Source organism: Hemicordylus capensis, chromosome 4 (assembly GCF_027244095.1).
Source record: "Hemicordylus capensis ecotype Gifberg chromosome 4, rHemCap1.1.pri, whole genome shotgun sequence".
NCBI lineage: Eukaryota > Metazoa > Chordata > Lepidosauria > Squamata > Cordylidae > Hemicordylus > Hemicordylus capensis.
The window spans coordinates 165104856-165126642 of NC_069660.1; the positions used below are offsets into that span (position 1 = coordinate 165104856).

The 21787-nt window shown below is 45.8% G+C and overlaps 2 protein-coding genes across 3 annotated transcripts in view; one reads left to right on the top strand and one right to left on the bottom strand.

Moving 5' to 3' along the window:
* The window catches only part of NOS1AP (nitric oxide synthase 1 adaptor protein), a 64747-nt gene extending 53318 nt beyond the window's left edge, over positions 1-11429 (top strand). Inside the window, exons 8-11 of one of the 2 annotated variants that reach the window (XM_053250663.1) lie at positions 1166-1333; positions 3506-3671; positions 5918-6070; positions 11040-11429. In XM_053250663.1, coding sequence (XP_053106638.1) covers positions 1166-1333; positions 3506-3671; positions 5918-6070; positions 11040-11152 — 600 coding nt within the window. In that variant the 3' untranslated portion in view covers positions 11153-11429. Of the gene's footprint in view, positions 1-1165; positions 1334-3505; positions 3672-5917; positions 10965-11039 lie in introns of those variants that run through there. The other variant, XM_053250662.1, reaches the window with a different exon arrangement.
* Positions 11430-19105: 7676 nt separating this feature from the next.
* On the bottom strand, positions 19106-21666 carry SPATA46 (spermatogenesis associated 46). The gene is made up of 2 exons (XM_053250671.1): positions 21495-21666; positions 19106-19762 (listed from the first exon to the last, which is right to left on the bottom strand). The coding sequence occupies exons 1-2, from the start codon at positions 21598-21600 to the stop codon at positions 19206-19208; spliced, it is 663 nt and encodes a 220-aa protein (XP_053106646.1). The 5' UTR covers positions 21601-21666; the 3' UTR covers positions 19106-19205.
* Positions 21667-21787: the final 121 nt, after the last annotated feature.

The following is a 21787-nucleotide window of genomic DNA, read 5'->3' on the forward strand; positions in this document are numbered from 1 at the left end:
GGATATGACAAATTATTTCAACCTCAGGGGATGGGGGAGGGAAAATTACAAAGAAATTTTATTGTTGATCCCCCACCCCCACAACAACTTATCTCAGTACTGGATGCACCAAAGAAAAGGGAAAACAATATTGTTCATAAACCCTCCTGAGTGGCCCAGACTGAAACTCCCCTCTCCAGTCCCAAAACCTGCTCTTCCTCAGGACTGTACTGCCAAGTAGCTATTGGCCCAGACAACTAGCTTCCATCTTTGGGGGTTTCCCATTCTGCTATCACTCCTGATCCTGCTCTCTTCACAGCCATGGTCCATGAGCCTGGATGCTGATGCCTGTTTTGATGGGGGCAAAAAGAGGGCAGGAGCAGCTTCTCACATGTAACAGTGAGTGGGCAGCCTTTTGCTCTACCCATTCCTGTTAGTTCTTGCCATAGGGCAGACATCCTATTCAACACATTGTGTTGTGTGAGTGAACAGATACTACAGAAAACAGATACTACTACTACTAGGAATATCTATATAATGCTTTTCAAAAAAAAATTCTCAAAGTGGTTTTTCTGTATATACTCTTGGATATGTTTTGTGTCAACTACAGTACACCTTTTAAAAGTGAACCTGGATACACGTCCCTCAAATGCATGGTAAAGATAGGAAGTGTACTGCTGTACCTGTGTTCACAATAATGTGTGAATAACTGTACTTCTGTACACTGTACACCTGTCGTATGAGTGTTCAGCATAATGACTGAATAGAGCTACTTTCACAACCAAAATGAAACAGTTGTGTTTTGAGAATGGGGATGGGGCACTGCACATGAGGAGATGATAGTGCGGGATTTTCTGACTCTACTGTTCAGACCAGTTCATATCCTGCTAGATATGAACCGGTTGAATGAATTGGTCAGAAGGGATATCTGTTTACTTGGTATCTAGCTTCCTGGAGAGTGGAGTTAGCATGTACTACTTACTATTACTATGCATTCTTATGTACTGCTTTATATAAGACATCTATAGGATGTAGCGACTGTGCCCTGTTCTCTGCAGATGTGACCATGAGAGCTTGTGTGGCAGTCTCCTTTCTTGTATGGGGGCAAGTTTGCTTTTGGCTCTTTAGCCCCATGCTTTCTGTTTTCTGATGGCTTTTGATCCTTGCATCTGTTTGTATTTTTCAGGACTTGCTTCATAAAGAGAACATTCTGATGGCTTCTCCCAAAATCCTTCTACCTTCCTCAGCCCAGTTGCCCGAGGCAGGGGTCCCGCTGTCTGCTCACCACCAAATGCAGTTTCTTCAGCAGCTCTTGCAGCAGCAGCAGCAACAGACTCAAGTGGCTGTGGCCCAGGTGACTAGCCATTCAGTGGGACAGCAGGAGAGAAGAATGCAGAGAAGCCTAGCACTGACTGAGCAAGACCAATACATGAAATGATCCAGCCTGAGCTCAGCTAAGAACCTAAACAGCAAAGCAAAGCTTCTTAGTGCTCAATTCCTGCTTTTTAGCGGAGAGCCAACAGGAACAGAAAAGAGTTGGAGTCCTGGCTTGTGGGGAGGCTTGAGTTCAAATCCCCATTCAGCAATGAAACTAGCTGGGTGACTCTGGGCCAGTCACTTCTCTCTCAGCCTAACCTGCTTCACAGGGTTGTTGTGAGGAGAAACCTAAGTATGTAGTACACCGCTCTGGGCTCCTTGGAGGAAGAGCGAGATATAAAAATGTTTAAAAAAAAATACAGGGAATTTAGGGGCCTTGGTGGTGGTGACATGTCATAGTGTATTAGGTCTCCATGACTCTGTTCTAAGGCATTTTCTTCCTATCTTTTGAATTGCTCACTCTGAAGAATCTCCTTGACTTTCTCCCACTTTACCCTGGGGATGGTTATGATACCTGCCATTTTGTCTCTACATGCTGTCCCTTGATGCTGAATAAATCTGATGGCTTCTGGTATCACCTATACACTGATGGCACACAACTGTTCCTTTCTGCCCCAATCCTGCATCTCCAAGTGCTTGTCTGATCGACTTGGATGTCTAATTACCATTTCAAACTCAATATGTGCAAGACAACTCAGTCTTTCCTCCTAAGCCTTCCTCTCCTCAATTACTCTCTGTATCCATTGGCAACGTCACCATCCATTCTGTAGAATTGGCACAAAGCCGTGTCAACTTTGCTTTGATTATTCCCTCCCTTTTGCTCTCAGCATTCAATCAGTCGCCCAGTAATGTTTCTCCCACATATGCAATTGCATCCAGATACATTCTTACCCTTCTTTCTGTTATCTTCCCCTCTTTACAAAATGTCCTCATTCCACTGGGCAAGGATGTGCCTTTTGGCTTATTTTACACCATAAAGCACTATGTACTGTACACCAGTAGTGCTATGTTAATAGTAACAATAATAATAACACTAGCTTAACCCACACAGAACATCTGCGTGCTAGTACTTGATTTCTCCCCTTACCACCTGCCACAGCCCCCATCACCTCAGAGATATCTCCACCCTCACCTGAGCCCCACTCCTGCTCCTCCTCCTCCATCCGGTTGCTTCCATCACCCCTCTTGGTCACTCCTCCATCCCTTTACTCCATACTCCTCACCCTCTTGGCGGTGGCTGCAGCGTTGCTGGCATCTATTGGGCAAGCTACAGCCCCCTATCCCCAGAGACCTCCCCACCCTCATCTGAGCCCTGTTGCTCCCTACAGAAGCAGCAGCGGTTGACCAGGCCTTTCCTCACTGCCGCCTTCCCTTAGGCTGCTGACAGGCCCGGGCTCATCCCTTGCCTGCCTCCCTCCCTCCACCATTGGCCCAAACAGCAACCGTGGTTGACTCAGTAGCCCCAAACAGAAGCAGTTGTTGACTAGGCCTCCTCCTTATCTGCATATGGAATCCCCACTGCCCAATCAGGTGCTTTTGCTCACGAACTCTTGCGAGAGCTGCCACACATGGGATTAGCCACGGGTATGCCTTAGAGAATTAAATATATAGATACTTTGCACCCATTCTGTTGACAGTGAGAGCTGTGTTAGATTGTGCTTTGTCATGGAGTCTTTTTTAGCTGTTCCTGATCACTAGAGTTTGCACACACACGCACACACCGTCTTTAAGCTAAACAAGCTGTTACTCATTTCTTCTTTGTGATTTGCATCCTTGATTGCAGGTTTGGGGTACTGCTGGGGTTTTTTGGTTTTGTTTTGACAGTTACAGTTATGACAGTTATTTCTTATGTCCTGATTCCTAAGTTTTGAATATTCTGGATTGATGCCTCTGAATTTAAGAGCTCTTTGAAGCTTTTTCAAGGTAACAATAGTGATTCTGGTTTAAAATAGAGCCATATCCCTGCTTTCTCTGGGATATCTGGTCTGAATGGCAAGTTGCCACAGGGCCAAACTGCTGCAGATGTGCAGATATTTGTGCCTGCATATATGCACAGCTGTAGTTTACTTTAGAGAGAGGGTTTGCTGGCAGCAGACCCACTTCCTCCACTCAAGTGCATACAATCAGGTCTCCTCTTCTGGTCCTACAGGTGCATTTGCTGAAGGACCAACTGGCAACAGAGGCAGCTGCCCGCCTTGAGGCCCAGGCCCGAGTGCACCAGCTCCTGCTGCAGAATAAAGACCTCCTCCAGCATATCTCACTTCTGGTGAAGCAGGTGCAGGAACTCGAAGCAAAGCTGTTGGGGCCCAACACCAGTAAGAGCTCCCCCTTCCAATCTGCTGTTTCTGCTTCTCCTTTATATTATACCTTCCATTTGGCAATTGTGTTTCCTCTGTGTTAATTCTCACCATGACACAGTGTAGTAGGGGACATCATTGTGTCCTGTAATACTCATGTAAGTAGCATTATGGGGATGGGACCATAGTTCTGTGGGTGAGCTCAGATTTTGCCGTAAAGGATATTAAATGATAAGGCTGAGAATGATCCCTGCCTGAGAGCTACTGCCAGTCGGTCTGGACAATCCTGGGTCACATGGACAGCAGTCTGATTCAGGATAAGGGAGATTCACCATCTGTATTGTTATTTTAGAGAGGTAACTGAAGCAAAGGGCATGTGACGAATCCAGAAAGACCTTGAGCCTTAACTCACTTCTGGCTCAACTGAGCCTTTTTCATGTCAAACGGAATTATGCAAAAACTCCTCTGAGAAGTCGCTGTTATCCTATCAACATTCTATTTTAAGGCTGAGCTGAAAGTTTTCATAGAACTTTTGCCTCAAAATTGGGGAGCTTATGGGGGAGCACGAGGTTTCCCAAAACCACCCCACCCATGAACCATTTTTCACTGCTGCCACCACCTGTGTTGTAGCCATAGTGGCAGCAGCGTTTGGATTGGCTTCAGAATGATACGGTCATCATGTAGCATTGCTCTGAAACCAGAGGCAGCACTTCCTACCCCTGCTCTAGGGACATGCAGGGGACAGAGAAAATAGTGCCCACTAGCCACTAGTACTCTACTCCCAAGAACTCTGTTGTGCTGGCAACAAGTTCATTACTGGCTTGCATGCAATTTTCCTCTTCCCCAGTAGTGAACTGCCCTGCTTTTCCCTGGAAGTTTTTCACAAAGGGCATTTAAATCCCTTTAACTCACATTGCCTCCGGAATGAAGGGCATGTGTCCACATATCAGCCAGATTTACCCCAAAGTCCCTGTGAGTTATCAGGGAGCAATTCACACGCATTGGGGTTTTCCACTGCACATTAGAGTGTAGCCCGATTTATATCCGAGGTTAAAAAAAATCCACTATTTGTGTCAGTTTTTTGGGACAACTTCAAGTTCACAGTAAAGCCTTCCAGTAAATGCGTGGTAAAGCCTTCTGTGTGTAAAAGTTCCTGGAGATTCTTAATAGATGTTTTTCCTGAGCAAGACTTTCAGATTTTGCTTTAGGTGAAAATACGTGGCAATTGGGAGGTGTGTGACTCCTCCCCCGCACACCTTCTCTAGAAATTCCTACCAGTGTTTTGCTTGAAATTTAGTGGCAATCCTAGTTCTGATTGGCCTGGCTGCATCCCATCATAGAACTTTGGTGACCACCTTATCTCTGCTGGCATCTTTGATTTTATGAAATTAATACCTGTAAAAGTAGGGAAAGGGGCTTTATGCACTGAGGGGGGCAGGGTTTGTACTAAAATTGTTGGAGAATGCAGGTTTCTCATTTTCACTTGAAATTTTTTTGCAAATATTTTTATTTATATTTCCAGTTATAGGTTCTGTTGTGTTTTTTTAGGAATCTAGAAATATAAGGGAACAAATTCTGCATTTATAAAGTTTTGCCCTTAAGACTGTTGATAAAATTGTGTGAATGTTTCATGCCAGCTGCAATGTACAGCAATATATTAATGACTGTCATCCAGACTGAACCTTGTGCCAATGCACCAAGTTTTCCATTGTGCAAGGGGCAGGGGCAGTTTTGGTGATCCCCCCAATTCCCACTATAGCCACCTGTGCCTTTTGAAATTATGTCCCTGAAGGTCTCCCAATACTCAAGGACATAATTTTGGAAATCACAGGTGGCTGCAAAGGAAATGGGAGATTACCCCCCCCCCCCAAAAAAATCACACCATTATCTTATGCAAAACTCTGGTCTGTCAGTGCAGGAATTTTCTGGATGTCAGCCAGAGCAGCTGGGTTGGGCTTCTTCATGTTTCCCTTAGGCCCAGGATGGAACGAAATGTTACATCGGGAATCCCATGTTTCCCTTGTATGTGGGTATTGAGGAGACAATTACAGGGAAGAATAGTGGGCAGGAAATTATAAGGTCCTTCAGAGGCTGTCACGCTTAGCACTGGGCAATGAAATATTGAGAAAACCTGGACTAGGGCCAGAGTGCAGGGAATTAGCTTCTGGCACAGAGGACAGCAGCCCTGAAGCTGGAAATTCTCTGAAGGTAGGTGCGCTGCCTTCTCCAGGTTAATGACATGGTGTTGCTTTTTCTCTCCTCAGTGGGTTCTCAAGACAGCTTGCTGGAAATTGCTTACCGATCGGGTGCCCTACCTGTGCTGTGCGACCGCAGCACTCCTATGCCTGAGGACACCCACCTTCTCCAGCTGGACCACAGCTTCTCCAACATTGCCAGCTCTCTGGGCAGCCCCTTAGGTAGGAGTGACTGCTTGGCCAAGCTGGAATGCTTCCGCTTCCTCTCCAGCACCACCCCTCCTCTGGGCAGCTTGGAGCTCATCAAGTTCCGTGAGTCTGGGATCGCCTCTGAGTACGAGTCCAACACGGATGAGAGTGAGGAGTGGGACTCGTGGGCCCAGGAGGAGCCGCTTCGCCTGCTCAGTGTTCTGAACAAGCAGGGGCTGGGAGATAGTCTGGATGATGAGATTGCAGTGTAAAAAGGAAGCAGCAATGTCTTAGGGGTGTGACAGCCAGAGGGTTTAAATTGCCTTGCAAGGAGGCCTGAACAAGCCTGCCTCTCTCATTGCAAGTAGCCTCAGAGCTGTTTTCTATGTCAGGGTACAGTTCTCTCAGCAGAGAAGAAACACGGCCTCTTGGGGAACAAGGTGGCAGTGGCAGCTGGCATCGCTTTCTGCTGTGAGGCCTCCATGAGAAATGGGAGTCAGACGACTGTTTTCCTGCTGGAAGTAGTGGCCATTTTGCAGGGTGTCCTAAGACCCTACAAACTCTTAGCACTATGTACATCCTATGAATCCACCCTTGCACTAAAAAAAAGTGCAGAACCTGGTATGAGGTGCAAAGTTGAATATCTTGAGAATCTTGGCCTTTCTTTCAATCAGGTTTCTAGCCTGTAGTTAGCCTTAGAAGCCTGATGAAATCTTGAAAGCCGAAGATGAGACTGAACAGGGCTTCTGGTGACCAGGAGTGTCTGGTTCTGTACCATGTATAACTCTTTGCTCCTCCCCATAACTATCAGCAGTGGAACAAATTAGGCAAATCAAATCAGTGTTTGATTTTTTTGCTCTATTTGCATCATATTTGCATCAAAATTTGCTCTATTTGCATCATATATACCAGGTGATAGAAAGCAGGGCTTTGCCTGCAGAATCTGATTGACTTTGGTGCAGAATTGTATTGTGTGTATTTTGAGTTAGAGTAGAGTATATGCAGCCCTGCTCTTAGCTGAAATGTTTCTATTTGATGGCTTCCCTGTTGAGGACTGCCACTGTTTAACATCCAGAAGGAACCAGTAGCCTTAAATGTATGCATACTTATGAAAGATACAGTTTAGTTCAGTTGTCTGTGGAGAGATTGCCCGACATTGGTTGAGCCTTCTCTTGGAACTGTGGACCTAGTCATTTCCCATATTGTTCTTGATTTTCACTTACCTTGTTGAAATGCCAGTTCCAATGCCAGAAGAGCAACCATATTGTTTTATCATTGCTACGGCACCTTAAGAGATTTACTGACTTGGTGTGGCAGTAATCCTCCACCATACCTCAGAATTATTAGTGTGTGCACGTGTGTGTATAACCACCCACCCACCATGTCTTCGGAGATCTTTATGTTCCCCTTCATATGTAGCTGCAGCGATATGAGAGCAGCTTTCCCGTGGTGTCATCCCACACAGTGCAAGCTGTGTATGACTGATGCAACTTGATGGGCAGAGCAGTTTGCATGGGCCTTTTATACATGTTCGGTTCCTTTCCTTTCAGTTGGGTGCTGATTGCACAGGAAAGACCACAATGATGGTGGTATCACACCACAAGGAGGCAACCCCCATGCTGCTGTAGCTACATGTGAAGATCCACACCTTCAAATATTGATACAGACTTTTGTCTCCAAAAGCTCAGGCCACAGTGAATTGGACTCTAAGGTGCCCCATCTGTAGTGCTGCTTCTGTTTTAGTCCTAATGATGTGGTAGAACAATCATTGCCACAGACCTTAATTAAGCATTTACCCTCTAAAGCAAAATATTTCATCCATTCCAATGCTACTATCAAGCACTAACAGAATACCTGGCATAGACTGCACTGATACCACACACATACACACACACAAAAACCTACATATAAATTATGTAGCTACTTCCATGATTTGTCACATGTATTTATGTTTCTAGAAAGGCCCCACAGGAACACTGCAACTCCCTCCCTGGCACTCCTATCCAACTCATACCCGTTTTTACCAAGGTGATTTCCAAAGGCCAGATCTAGCAGGTGTTGTCATTTTGCCTTCTGAAACTCTGCTCTGTTTTTTTCTTAACAAAGTAGCATCCAGACTTTTCTGTTTTAGAACAACTTAGTAGAAAGGCAAAGCCTCCAATACAAAAAGTGAGCTAGGCAGAGAGGAAAATGCTTAAAACTATGGAGTGTACCAAGGTAAGGTGAAGGAGGGAAGAAGGTTGCACTCTCTTCCCCTGCTCTCCTTTTGTGTAACAAGGAGACCCACCCCTGCTCTATATGTGAATGGGGCAAATACATATTAAACAAGAAGAGACCTGTTTCCCCTGGGCTCACCACTGCCTCTAAGGCAGGCCTGCTCAACTTAGGCCCCCCAGCTGTTTTTGGACTACAACTCCCATAATTCTCAGCCACAGCAGCCAATAGCCAGGGATTATGGGAACTGTAGGCCAACATCTGCAGGAGGGCCGAAGTTGAGCAGGCCTGCTCTAAGGATAGCATTGGCAGCAGCAAGAACACCAGAAAACCTGAGAAGAGGCTTTATCATTGCATTCCCGCAGCACCTCTCTTATCTGTCCCACCAGCATAGCTTTGTATTGAGTCGTAAAATCTGTTACAAGCCATCCTGGGGATTTTTTGGATCAACACGTAGACTATAAATCTTCACAATTAATACAAATACATAGTTGCCCAATATATTCAGGTTGGCCATAACACTCATTAATGCAAGGGATCAGTGTTCCAAAAATTACATTTCTTGGAACTAGAACTATGATGGCTGCACCATATTATGATGGGCAGCCAGCCAAAAAGTGCCTGGCCCCTTTCCAGCTTATAACTGTAGCTGGAGCGGGGTGCTGTAGGGGGCACTGATGAGGAGAGCTGTTTTTGTGGTAGCAAGCATGAATTGTCCCATTTGCTAAGCAGGGTCCATCCTGGTTACTATGTGTGTGAGCACTGTAGTAACCAGGAAACAACATGTGTGAGCACTGTAAGATATTCCCCTTATGGAATGGGGCCACTCTGGGAAGAGCACTTGCATACAGAAAGAAGATTCCAAGTTCCCTCCCTGGCATCTCCAAGATAGGCTGAGAGAGACTTCTGCCTGCAACCTTGGAGAAGCCCTGTGTAGACAATACTGAGCTAGATGGACCAGTGGTCTGACTCGGTATATGGTATGCTATGTGCCTATGATGTAGGGGAAAATAAACATTCCCTCACTCCCTTTGAGAAGCAGTGCATTCCCAAACATGTTTTGCTCAGTTTGGCTTTCCCTCAGAAGTTTAATAATGTTTTTTTAAAAAATCTTCTGGATTTTGTTCTGCTGTCATTGTGGGCATTGCTATTGTTCCATTCATAGAGAATTCCCTTGGCTTGTGAGAAATGATTATGTCCAATCATTCAACCTGGGGGAATTAAGGCATTCATGGAAGATCTACAATAGGGCATTCTGTGTGCTTGTGAATACTGACTATGGGATGTGGCAGGATGTGCCTGTGGTGTACATGAAAAGATATCTGCAGCTACACAGGGATATGTGGCATTGGGTAGTGTTTCCTTTAATGTTCAAAGGTGGGCTCCCACTCAATTTTTCCCCTCTTTTAGTTTTTTCGTGTGTGTGTGTGTTCTTTATGTGGTTTTTGAATAGTTGTGCAGATGAAAAGCTCTTGAAGATCAGTGAGGAAGGAGTTGCTTCAAGTTGCATCACATAATATGCAGATGGTTCTAAAATTTCAGCTGTTTCCAGTTTTCAGCACTGGAAGCTACTGGACATCAGAGTAGACCTTTTAGAAGGGAGGACTATACTTTAAGCAACTGTATGTGAGTGACTGGGATGGGAGTATAATGGGGGAGTATGGCAGCTCTGAGGGCAAGTAACAAGTAGCTCCAAGGGAAAGACATTGTCCTGCCTATCCTGAGGAGATTCTTGAGGTGAAAGCTGAGAAAGGCAGGCTGAGGAAGATAAGGCCTATCTTTCTTTTCTGTGGTGGCCCATTTCACCACTTTCACCTTTACGAACATTCTGGATCTTCCAGACACCAGGCCAGCTATAGCCAAATGATCCTCCCAAAAGAAGTCAGGCTTGTTATTTGCTCATTTACTGAGTTTTCTGGTATCAGACTCAGGGAGAAGTGCCTTCAGAATGAATTGGGAGGAGGATATATTTCACTACCCCCATTCTTTAGGCTGCCAGTGAGATAGAAGGGGTTAGCAATTATTTCTGTGGCGTGGCAACAGTGACTAAAGTGCTGTGAGAGAGGTAATTGCTATTCCTAATGCATGCTGTGTATCCTTGATACTAGGGCCTGCTATGGAAAAGTAAATCCAAGGTCTTGGTAAGGGCAAGAGGGAAGCAGGGTGTGATGAGCTGGAGTATCCAAAATGAATGTCTGTAGATGGAAAGAGTATGTATAGTTTGAATGGGTGGGAAAGCAGATGTTCAATGATATGAAGAATGAGAACAGAAGGAGGAGGTCCTCAAGGATGAGGCCTGCAACAGAGCAGGACTACCAGCATACCCAGCAGTCATCTTGGCAGGTGCTAAAGATGCAATACCAAAATGAATTGGCCTATTCAGCTCAGCCGTATCCTCTTAGCAGGTTGTGGGGTGTTGAGCAGGGACAGCCCATCCACCACAGCAGCAGATCTGTGGGCTTGAGATTATATCCCAAGGGCCTTCCCTCATATGATCTGCTCCGGAACCCGCTTCGCATTTTTGTACGTTAACATTACAGATGGTTCTTGCATAAAGGTCTTTCATTATGGGATTTCTGTGTCTTTTTGTTCTTTCCTTTACTAGAACAATTGTTGTTACTGAATGACTTTCTATGTAAGTGCACTTAACCCTGGGTAGGGTGGCAGCTTCTTGGCTTTTGCTAAATAAATCTTTCTTATTTCCAAAACATAACTGTTGTTTCTGCTTTCTTTGCTTCCTTTGCTTTCATTCTGTTTTCCCAAACCTGCCTCTTTTGTCTTCCATCAGATGAAGCTCTAAAAGAGATGGCCGATTGGTTCAAGGTTCCGTACAAACATCAGTGCAGCAACCTTCATTGGGAAAAAGACCTTAAATGCCCCAATTTTGGAAACGTTTCATGAGAATCCACCACCAGTAGTGACAAGTCTACGGCAGTTTGTGCACACCCAAAGACTGCTTGAAAATACCTGTTTCATGCCTCTGTAGAGGAACATTCCCCACAAGAATAGCAGAATACAATACCAGCTGCACCAGACACTTTATGAAGACCTGGAGCTCAGGGGGCAGGATTACCCAAGTCCAGAGAATCACTTTAACCAAATTAAGTTAGAAAGCCCTCTTGTGGCACTTCATCCATCAAAACTTCCTGGCACTCTGATTCTAATGTTGTATTGCAGACAAAATAAAAATCAACATCGTCTTCTTCACTAGTCAGTCAACTGTTCAGGAGGAGAGTAAGGTTCAAACAACACACTAGTCTTAGTGGCCAGTGATGACTTGCATAGCCTTCCCTGGGTTAGCCCCAAAGGGACAATGACATGCTCACTGAACCTAGGCTGGAACAGGTCCTGCTCAGAAAAACTGGTGCCTTCCCTTTTTCTCAGCATAATATATTTATCTTTATGGTGGTACTTACATAATAAGGAATAAATGAGGGCAATATAGAGTGGATGTACAGCCTGGATCCTTTATCTAGGCAAATAGATTAAATGGTAAAAGGCAATATAAGAATCCAAGTGTTTTTAGATAATGTTTTGGGAAATGACATCATTTGGATGGACCCCTTTGCCTTTCTGTGGTAGGAAGTGCCCACCTACCTACTCTTCAGGGGTGGAGAGGGAAGAGTGGAAAGGGAGTTATTTCTGGTGCTCTTGCCATGGCTGTAAGGATGTAGCTTCCACCCAGTGGAAACATTCAAAGAGAAAGTAAAATGGCCATCTGGAGCCAAGGTTAGGAGCCAAACGTATCCTTCAATGATAATATAAAAAGAGCTCTCCTGGGCCACACCATCTAGCCAAGCATTGTGCCTCACACACTGGCCAGCTTGATGCTTCCAGGAAATTCATATGAGGAGATGAAGGCAGCAGCTGTCCCTTGCTCTTTGTGCCCCCAGCAAGTGGTATTCAGAGGAATACTGCCTCTGATCCTGGAGGTTCCATATAGCCATCATAACTAAGAGCCATTGATAGTTCTTTCTTCCATGAATTTGTCTAATCCCCTTCTTAAAGGACACTGGCCATAATGCCAACTGAACTCCAGTGAACTCCATCCATCCATTATATATTTTGAGAATAAGTCTTCATGCCTTTTATTAGCTTCCTTGACTCTACTCATTAACCACACTGGCATCCTTTTGGATCTTCTTCTTCTTCTTCTTCTTCTTCTTCTTCTTCTTCTTCTTCTTCTTCTTCTTCTTCTTCTTCTTCTTCTTCTTCTTCTTCACTTCCTTATCTTAATTCTGTGTTCTGTTTGAGCTTCTGTTGTCATGGTTTTAAATAGCCTCCAAGCTTTTTGAAGGGATTTGACCTTGACTATCCATTTCTACCTCCTTTTAACTAATAATCTCATCTTTAAGAAGTTCACTCTTTTGAAGTTAAATGTGATACTGTTGGACCTTCAGGGTAACTTGCCGCTCACATCTGTGTTGGAACTGGCAGTCCTGTGGTCACTGTTTCTGAGGTGTTCAACAGCACTTCTACTGTACACCAGATTCTGGGCACCACTCAGGATTGCCAAGAGTTGCTTCTCTTATAGTCAGCTCTGTGTCTAGGGTGTAGCCATTTATATCCTCTAGAAATGATAAATGAATGTTTGTCATGATTCAAATGTACACTTACCCAGTTGATGTGAAGATGACTAAAATGATCCACAACTACAACATTTCCCCCTGTGGCTATCTCCCATCCGAAGATTACCCTCAGAGCTTTGACCAGGAGGTGATGATATGCCCCCAGTATTAATTTACTTTTGGGGTCTGGTATAAACACCCAGAATGATTCTGTGAAGGATCCTAGCTTATTGTACTCTCTGCCATCATTGAGATACAGAGCAGTGCCACTCCTAATGTGATTCCCCTTGTCCCTTCTATAGACTTTATGTTCAAGAAGGACGGTACTCATGGCTTCTCACTGTTCCACCAACTTTCAGATAGGCCCCATGTCTATATTCTCTTTTAGTACTAGCTACTAAAATTATCAAAACTATTCCAGTTCCCCCACCTTGGCTTCAGGGCTTCTAGCATTAGCAGTGTTTCTTTCCAAGTGTCCCTGTTGTGTGTAATTTTATTCTTTAACTCCTTGGCCCCTTTAAATGGATTCTATTTGTTTCTATGAGATTATTGTTAAATTCTACCATATTGTTGTCAAGCTCTACCTTACCCCACTTGGACAACTGAAGCATCTACACCATCATCCTTAAGGGATGAGTCCTGATCCAGAGGCTCTCCAGTCTGTCAGCTTTCCTTCATAAAATAGCTTATAAGCTGCTCTAGAACATTTCTGATAAGCACCAGCCATTGAGTTCTATGGCTGTTCAAGTGACACCTACCCTTTCCATACAGGCTCAACTTGTTCCAAACTGTTCCCCAGTCCTAAAAAACCTAAAGCCTCTTCTTAACATAGCCACCTCTTTCACATATTGAAATCCCTCAGCTCTGCTGGCCCCGGATGTGGAACAGACAGCATTTCTGACCATTTTACTGTGAGGTGCTGGATTTCAACATCCTTGCAACTTTCTGATGATGTCTACTTGCTACCTAATGACCAAGTCATAATGAGTCAACATGCCTATTGCAAAGTCATAACTCTAATTATCAGATTTCCCACCACCATGGTGCCCATTCCCATGTCCTTGGTGAGAGGATTAGTATTCAAAGGCCCCTTCTAAGGGATTGTTTCCCTCTTCCTCAGTGTGTTGCCACTGAGACGAATCCAGAGACTTTCATTCTCCATATAAGCAGAGGAGCTGTCAGAATGGAGAGTGGGGCCTTTCTGCTATGTTCCAGAGGGTCTTGTCTAAGCTGCTCTCAACTTTTACAGCTCAGTTCACCTTGGCTTCAAAACTTGTACCTTGGGAGCTCATTACATTGAACACATACTCATGACTTTTGCCCAGTAGGTAGGCAGTCATACATGTGGTCACCATGTCACCTCTTCCTCTCTTCTTGTTCTGGCTTTAACTGGATTCAAACAGGCTGATCATTTGCTGAGTTGGTTCACCCAGTGAAAGATCAGCCCTGCACAACTTAAGTTAAATCTAGGGCAAAAAGGGAGAAAGATAGAGGCAACCAGGGTGCAGAGAGAGCACAACACAGCTGTGGACAGTTCTGTGCCTCCATCCCATCCTGCCGCCCACACCCCAAATCTAACCAGCCACACCTGACTCTGCAGAACACAAGTTGGTTGAGAATTAAGCTTACTGAAAGAGAGAGGAGAGGAGGAACTACTGCCCTGATTTCCTTTTCCTGTTACTAAATTTGCACTGCTTGTCGATCCTTTTCTCAGTGCTTTGACTCTGTAGCTCCCATATGCTCACAGTGATTACTCAGCATGGGCAACTGACATCAGTGATCTTAGATTTGAAGTAGGGTGGCTGATGTTGGTTGCCCATGCCAAGCAACCACGATGGTCCCCTCCCCCAGGCAGTCACCTCCTGGTCCTTATCACCACACAGACTAGGAATTGGGAGTGTGCGCACCTCCTTCCTCTGCCACCAAACATTCAGGAGCATAACTACAATTGCCAGTTTGTGAGAACCAGCCTGTTTTGATTCAGCCTCTTTTCCCCAACCCACTCCCATGTATTCATGCTGCAGCTGCATCGTTTGAGTTGTTATTTGGGAAAGGATTTGGCTCCTCCCCTCCCCTCTAGATGGCTGAGAATTTTTCCCCACTGGGTAGTGGCACCATTCCTTGCAGGCTCTCTGAGGAAGCTGGCAAATTGGATGCAGCAGAAAGTGGTCCCTGATTCCCTGCCAGGCTTCCTCACCCTGCCAGCACTGAAGGGGAAGCAGTGTAAGACACCTCCTGTTCCTTAAGCAGAGGATGCACTTACAAGGGAGGGAGGGAGCAATTTGTATCAATTGAAAGTGCAAGATGTGCAAGATCTCTTCTGAACAGAAACTTGGTTTCTGCTACTTCATTCTGTATGTATGGAAGTGGAATGAGATAGCTTGTCAAGCAGGGCTCTTAAAGGAGAGAAGGACATTAGGCACGTGGGTCATCAGGAGAAGTGGAATGCGGAAGCAGCTCTCGTGCTCATCAGAGAATGTGCTGAAAACCTTCAAGCACTACAAAGTGGAATGAGAAATGTTGCCTTTCTCTATGTGACTGGGAAACATATAGGCTATACTCACAATCGCACGGGAGGGCGGGGAAAGGCAGGAAGGAACCTACCTTCCCCAAAGACAATTCTCTAAGGTCCCATAGGCGTGCCGCTGCGCATCAACATGATCTGCACTGCACGGAGCCATGTCGTCAAGGCCCGGCCTCCAGGAACCCCACAATGCACTGCACATTGAACGCGGTACATTGGAGGATTCCCCCAGGAGTCAGACGCCCTAGGCACCCAACTCTGTGTATGCTTGGGCTGCATGCACAGAGTGCACACATACACACGACCCTGCACCTGGGGTAAAGGTGTGCTTGCACCCTTCAACCCAGATAAAAGCTCGGGTACAAAACCCAGGGTTGCAGGGGTGGCAGCGCTGGGATCAGGATTGGTCCCAGTACTGCACACAAGCAGCCCTCCCCTTTAGCCTTATAGGTTTTTCACATAGCAGCCTGTCAGGATCTTTACCAGAGTCTGCTCATCGTAGTGCCCACAGGCTGCAGTAATACACTTCTGTGCAGGCTCTTGTCAATTCTAACAATCTGAGCTTTCATTTTTTTAAAGCAAGTTTTTATCCTTTGTGGTTACCAGAAAGAAGTACTAATCATGAGAGGTAACAAGAATGGAAACCAGAGAGCAAGCAGAAACACCAAATTGGTTTTTCAGCTCCAGTGACTGATTTCTGCATCCCTCCATTGCTTTTCAGTGAGCGCCTGACCTTTCATATTTGCATATAATCATTTCAAAACAGCAGGATCATAAAATAAGTGCTACATGTCTACCAGCTGTAGCAGATATCATGCCCCGACATTCTAACCTACGTTACAAAAAGCAACAAAATTGAAGGGGCCTTGGGGCGTGGGGAGGCTCCAGCTCCCATTAGTTTCAATCCACTCTAATCTCATCTTTTGGATCCGCAAAAGAACATCCCCAGATTTCCCCCACTTCTATTACAGGGAGTGGTTTACTGTGCCTGAGCCAGGATTTAAAATCTTTGGCAAGGGTTGCTACTCTCGAAACACAGTCCTCTGTTTCTGTCTCCAAGATACATGCACTGAAAAAGCTGAGAAAAGCCCCTAATTACCAGAGGCTATTGTTGTTACTCAAAAGACGTTTAAAGGCACAGAGGCTTTGTGCACATATAGAAGGCCTTTTCTGTTGAATGGAACAAAGTAGATTTTTTTTAAACTCAAAAGGATTTAAACACACAGTGCCTTTGAGCTTAAATCCGTACACAGCAGTTACTACCTCACAGGCTTGTTGTGGGGATATGGTGGAAACTGAGGTTTTGTTCCACAGATTATTGTGCAGCTTTATTTCAGCATATATGCAAATGATGCATCTCTTAACAATGCCTTCCATTTGCACCACCTTGATAAATGGCAGACTAATGAACATGAGGATTCCATTTGTTTATTCATGTTATTATTTGCACTCTTCCTCCAGAGCTTCTTGTTCTGACAGGTGGTTAGACTAGAAGAAGGTCCCCTCACCGACTCTGAAGTTATATGAAGTTGTAAGCTCAGGGTGGTGCATGTGGTTCTTCCACACCACCACCACCACCATCACACACACACGTTTTATTTGCACATCTACCGTGAAATACATAAGGCTGAAAGATAGTGACTGCTAAGTGAGGAGTTAAGCCCAAGTCTCCCCAGGTTCCGTCTGGGTACTTGGTCCTCTATGCCTCGCTGATGTGACTTAAATGACTTCCCATTTTCTGTTTTGGATTTTAGCTCTTTGCCCAGAGGCACTGTGTGTTTAAAGCCAGTCGGAAGACAGGAAAATCATGTATGCCACACCAGCAAGTGTTATGGTGCAGAGTGCTCAATGGGAATCAGGCAGGCTTGGGTTATACCGGTGTGGCATAAATGATTTCCTTATCTCCTGTTTGAATTTAGCAATTGGCCCAGAGGCACTGTGTGTTTAAATCTGTTTGATAAAGCACCAACTATGTTCCATTCAGAAGCACTGTACCTTTATATTCTTTCTGAGGAACCACATTAAGTGAGGGTGGTAACTGGGAGTAGCTTATCAAGATTTTTCAGTGCATGTCTACTGGAGATGGGGGTGGGGGTTGCATTTGGAGGGCAGCAGCCCCTCTGTCCACATTTGCCAAAGGTCGAAATCCTTCACCAGCAGAGACAGAACTGGACAGCAGGTCAGAGCAGCTCCATGTTTTACACAACTAGCATGTTTGCTGCATGTCTGCCTGCTGCAGGAAACAGCCATATAAAGGGTGGATGTCATGCCTGTGTCTTTATTATTATTATTATTATTATTTTACATTTATATCCCGCTCTTCCTCCAAGGAGCCCAGAGCGGTGTACTACATACTTGAGTTTCTCTTTCACAACAACCCTGTGAAGTAGGTTAGGCTGAGAGAGAAGTGACAGGCCCAGAGTCACCCAGCTAGTTTTATGGCTGAATGGGGATTTGAACTCGGGTCTCCCCGGTCCTAGTCCAGCACTCTAACCACTACACCACGCTGGCTCTTTAACAATGTACATACCTCTTGGAAGGAACCCTGCTTGGGCCGGGGTCCCCAGACATATGGAGCAGAAGGGGTGTGTGTGTGTGTGTGTATGTAGACCTATATGTCATCCACACTGTCTTGAGCTTTCCATTTGCTATAGGGGAAAGCAGCATACATGCAGCAAACATGTTTGCCAGATAACATGTGGAGCTGCCCTTAATACAGCAGCTTTTAAGCCAGGCACACGTTTGATGGGCAACTGCAAAAGTCAGTTGTTTTTCAGGCAGCAAAGCTGGGCTATTATGTTTGCCTGAAACTGTTCTCACTAAACATTTTCAACAATGCCAAGTAGTTCATATATCACAACCAAACCACATACACATTGAGAGTGTTGTCAATCCCCATCTTTCCTCTCCCCAACTGCAGGAAATGCCTTGCACTTCCCTCCCACATAGCTTTGCTTGGCGGGTTCCTCTTTCTACATGTATTCCAAAGGGGAAAACTCACTTGATTGCTAGCCTAACCACGGCCACAACAGGACCTTCACTCCCATTTGGACGGTTGGTCTTCTGTTTGCGGTGGGATGTGCTACAATGTCTCTTCCAGAGGCGTTTGGTGCAAATGAGGGAGCTGAATGAGGCATGTGTGTCAAGCAAGTACTCATTCTCCTCGCACACCAAACTGGCAAGGTTGCTGGGCCCTCTTCCCTGCACTAGTTTCACAGTCATCCCTGCTCACCATGTTGGAAGGTGAAAGGCTGGAGAGCTAAAAGCCACACACACACACACACACGGGTGAACAGCACATCGTCTTTCTCACCTGCCCACCCTCCCGCAACATTCAGACATGCCTTTAATGACTCTGTAATCTGTGTGTGTTGTTGAATCTGCTGCTTTCCAGGGCACTCGGGCAGAGCCAGGAAGAAGCAATTGCTGGCTCCTGGCATGATTCTGGCCCATCTTGCCCTGCTGCTGTATTGTACTCACGTCAAATGACTCAGGACAGTGCCTAAGAAATACAGAGGCCTTAGCAAACAGCAAATAGTGGCTGGAGGGTGCAGGAGGAACAAGCAACAGACAAGCTGCGCTAGTGTCAAGGAAGCAGCCGTGGGAATAATCGGATTTGGTGTGGGCGGTGGATTGCATAAGGAGGTTATCTCTGTTTGGGGATGGAGACTTTAGATGAGGAAGGGAGAGGAACCGTTGGGGAGCTGTTTGCAAGTAGCAGCCCTGCAGGCAAGAGTGGGGGCTGCAAGGGCCTATGGGTGGAAAGTCTCGAGTGACATCAATAATTTGCTTTATTCTTGTTTTGCTGGGAGTCCAGGAGCAGATGTCTGATGGCGATTGTGCTTCCCACACACAGGCAGGGCTACTTGAGCATTTTGCTGCTGCTGCTGCTGCCACTGCCTGCTGGGCGACTGCTGGACCGGCATTTGTGTTCTTTCTCGCACAGGGCTTTGATCTTGTGGTAATAGACCTTGCAGCTGAAGCCCTCCTTGGATCCGCATTTGATGTGGGTCTTGAGGGAGTGCAGAGTAGGGAACATGCGGCAGCAGGCCATGCATTTGTAGCCGTTCTGCTGCAGGGGCTGCCACTTGGAAGCCAAGAGGATGTCCTGAGAAGTAATGCAGTCCTTGGCCTCACTAGCAATCCTCGTCTTCCTGCCACTACTGCTGCTGTACTGGGGATAACCTTTCTCCAGGGAGCCAGAGGAAGAAGAGATGCTGTCTGGAATCTCTTCAGCTTGGCGAGCATCTGAGGGGCCTTCTCTGCCATTGCCTCTGAGCGTGTCTGGAAGACTGCAGGAGTTCACCTGACTGTCTTTGTCCATGCACACAAAGTAGCTGTAAGGAGAATACCAGGGCCGATAGATGGTGCAGTTCCGTCTCAGGGGCTCATTGCTCTGCATTTCTGTAAGGAGGCAGTCTGACAAAAGGAAAGATGCAGTGAGCCAAAGAGCTCCTTGGGCCTTTCCAGACCTTGCTTGCACAGCCTGCTAGCCGATATTCTGGGAAGAGCACTGCATCCCTGTGGGAATACTCAAACCATGCCATTTGGGAGAGCAGTGGCCAAGAACAGTTGCTTTCTCAAGAGCTGTGTTCTTTTTCTGAGGCCTATACATCAGGCCTTACATTTTCTGAGGCCTGTACGTCAGGTCAGTGTCCTTCTTCTACTGTGGGCCATTGTGCCCTTCTGCACAAAATGTCAGTCAGCTGCTGTTTGTCCTTGTTTCCAGCAACCCCGTCAGCAGCAGGACACCCTTGCTGCTCCCCTTTATGAACTATTATGTCCTTATATGTGACACTAAAACAAGCAGTCATTTCCCAAAATCAAGATGGACGCTTTACTGTGAGGCCCTGTCCAGCCCTGACCTGAAGCCACCTATGGCACACATGACAAATAAGAAAAGCTAGCCATAGCACAGCCAAGATCCCTGAATGGCCAACACAGAAGGATGATGGCCACCCTTGCTTCCCTCTTTCTTTGAACTGAAGTAACAGCTGGAAGCATATGTGACTGAAGAAACTGCAGACAGTCCCCAAAGAAGAAAAAACCTGTCCATAGACCAGATAGCATCCTTCCTGGGAGAGAGGCATACACTAGGAGACAGGTGGAGATGCTGAGGCTGGGATTGCCTTGCACAGAATATGGGGGTGTCTTGCCAAATGCTGCCATACCAAACTAGCTGCCCATGCTTTGTGCAAAGCTAAAATTAGACACTTCAGCCACAGCTGACATCTTCTTTTTAATTCCTACGCTCCAAGCACATCAAGCAAAATTATAGAACAACATCTACAATCTGAGAGCAGTCCCTTGGGGGCTTTAAGAAAGCCACTTTGGCAGTACAGGAACCAGAAGGGAAAGAACCAAGCTGACAAAGAGCAAATTTATAATCTTTCATCTAAATACATTTTCATTTGCTCCTGCTGGCTCTTGGTTGGGTGCCTAACAGTCTGTTTATTGAGATTACAGGAGTAGAGATGGTGGCTTTTACTCCCACAAGCAGCTTCCCTGGCAAGCTGATTGTGTGTGTGTATAGGCCATGTCAAATCAGGTATGCTCCCTCCCTATTCTGGGTTGTCTAGTGTGAAATGATTTGTGGTTTTTGTGAGGAAGCAGAGCAGGGATGCAGACAGGCATTTCATGTGTTGTTCTCCAAGATGTGGGGAAAGAGACCCAGAGAAGGGCAGAGAGCCTCCCTTCCCCAATCCAGCAGGATTGCCTCAGTTCTCTCATTCACAACCCAGTCCAGGTTGACGTTTCCCGGCAAGCTTCAACCCTATGCAGAAAAGGCTGATGTGAGGCCCTAATAGCCTGACACTGACTATCCAGCAGTAGAAATAATTTAAAGGGTAGGGGGCTGATCTCCTACACCTGATATTTAGTCCCCTCTCTAGCAAAATAGCCACAGTCATTCTGGCAGTGGCCAGGTGCTGCCCAGAACCTCATCGTGCTTGCAAATAATGCATAGTGCAGTAGCTTCAGCTGTTCCAAGGTAACCATGAGCTTTTTGCAGATGACCGCAAAAGCTCCCTGATATTCATGCTACTACATGACAGAGTGCTCCTCCTGTTTTCCATTTCATACAGAAAACAGAATTCTGTGTGCAAACTCCTGAAGGATCAGTGGGTACCTTTTACTCCCACATGTAGCTTACCTGGCAAGCTGGCTGTGTGTATAGGGCATGTCAAATCAGGTATGCTCTTCAGGGCAAAGCTAGGGAATCGTGGCCCAGAGATTGTCAACAGGGAAAAATTTTCCATTTCTTCTGAGATGCTGCTTAACTATATGGTCTCCTTTGTTATGCAAAAGTATCTCAGTGCAAATGACTGCCCATGCACCTGACATTGTGACATCATCTGCCAACATCACAAACAATTGAATGTCAGCAGCTTGATATGACTATATAGTACCTAATGGGTAAGGATGGTAAGTTGGAAGAGCATTGCT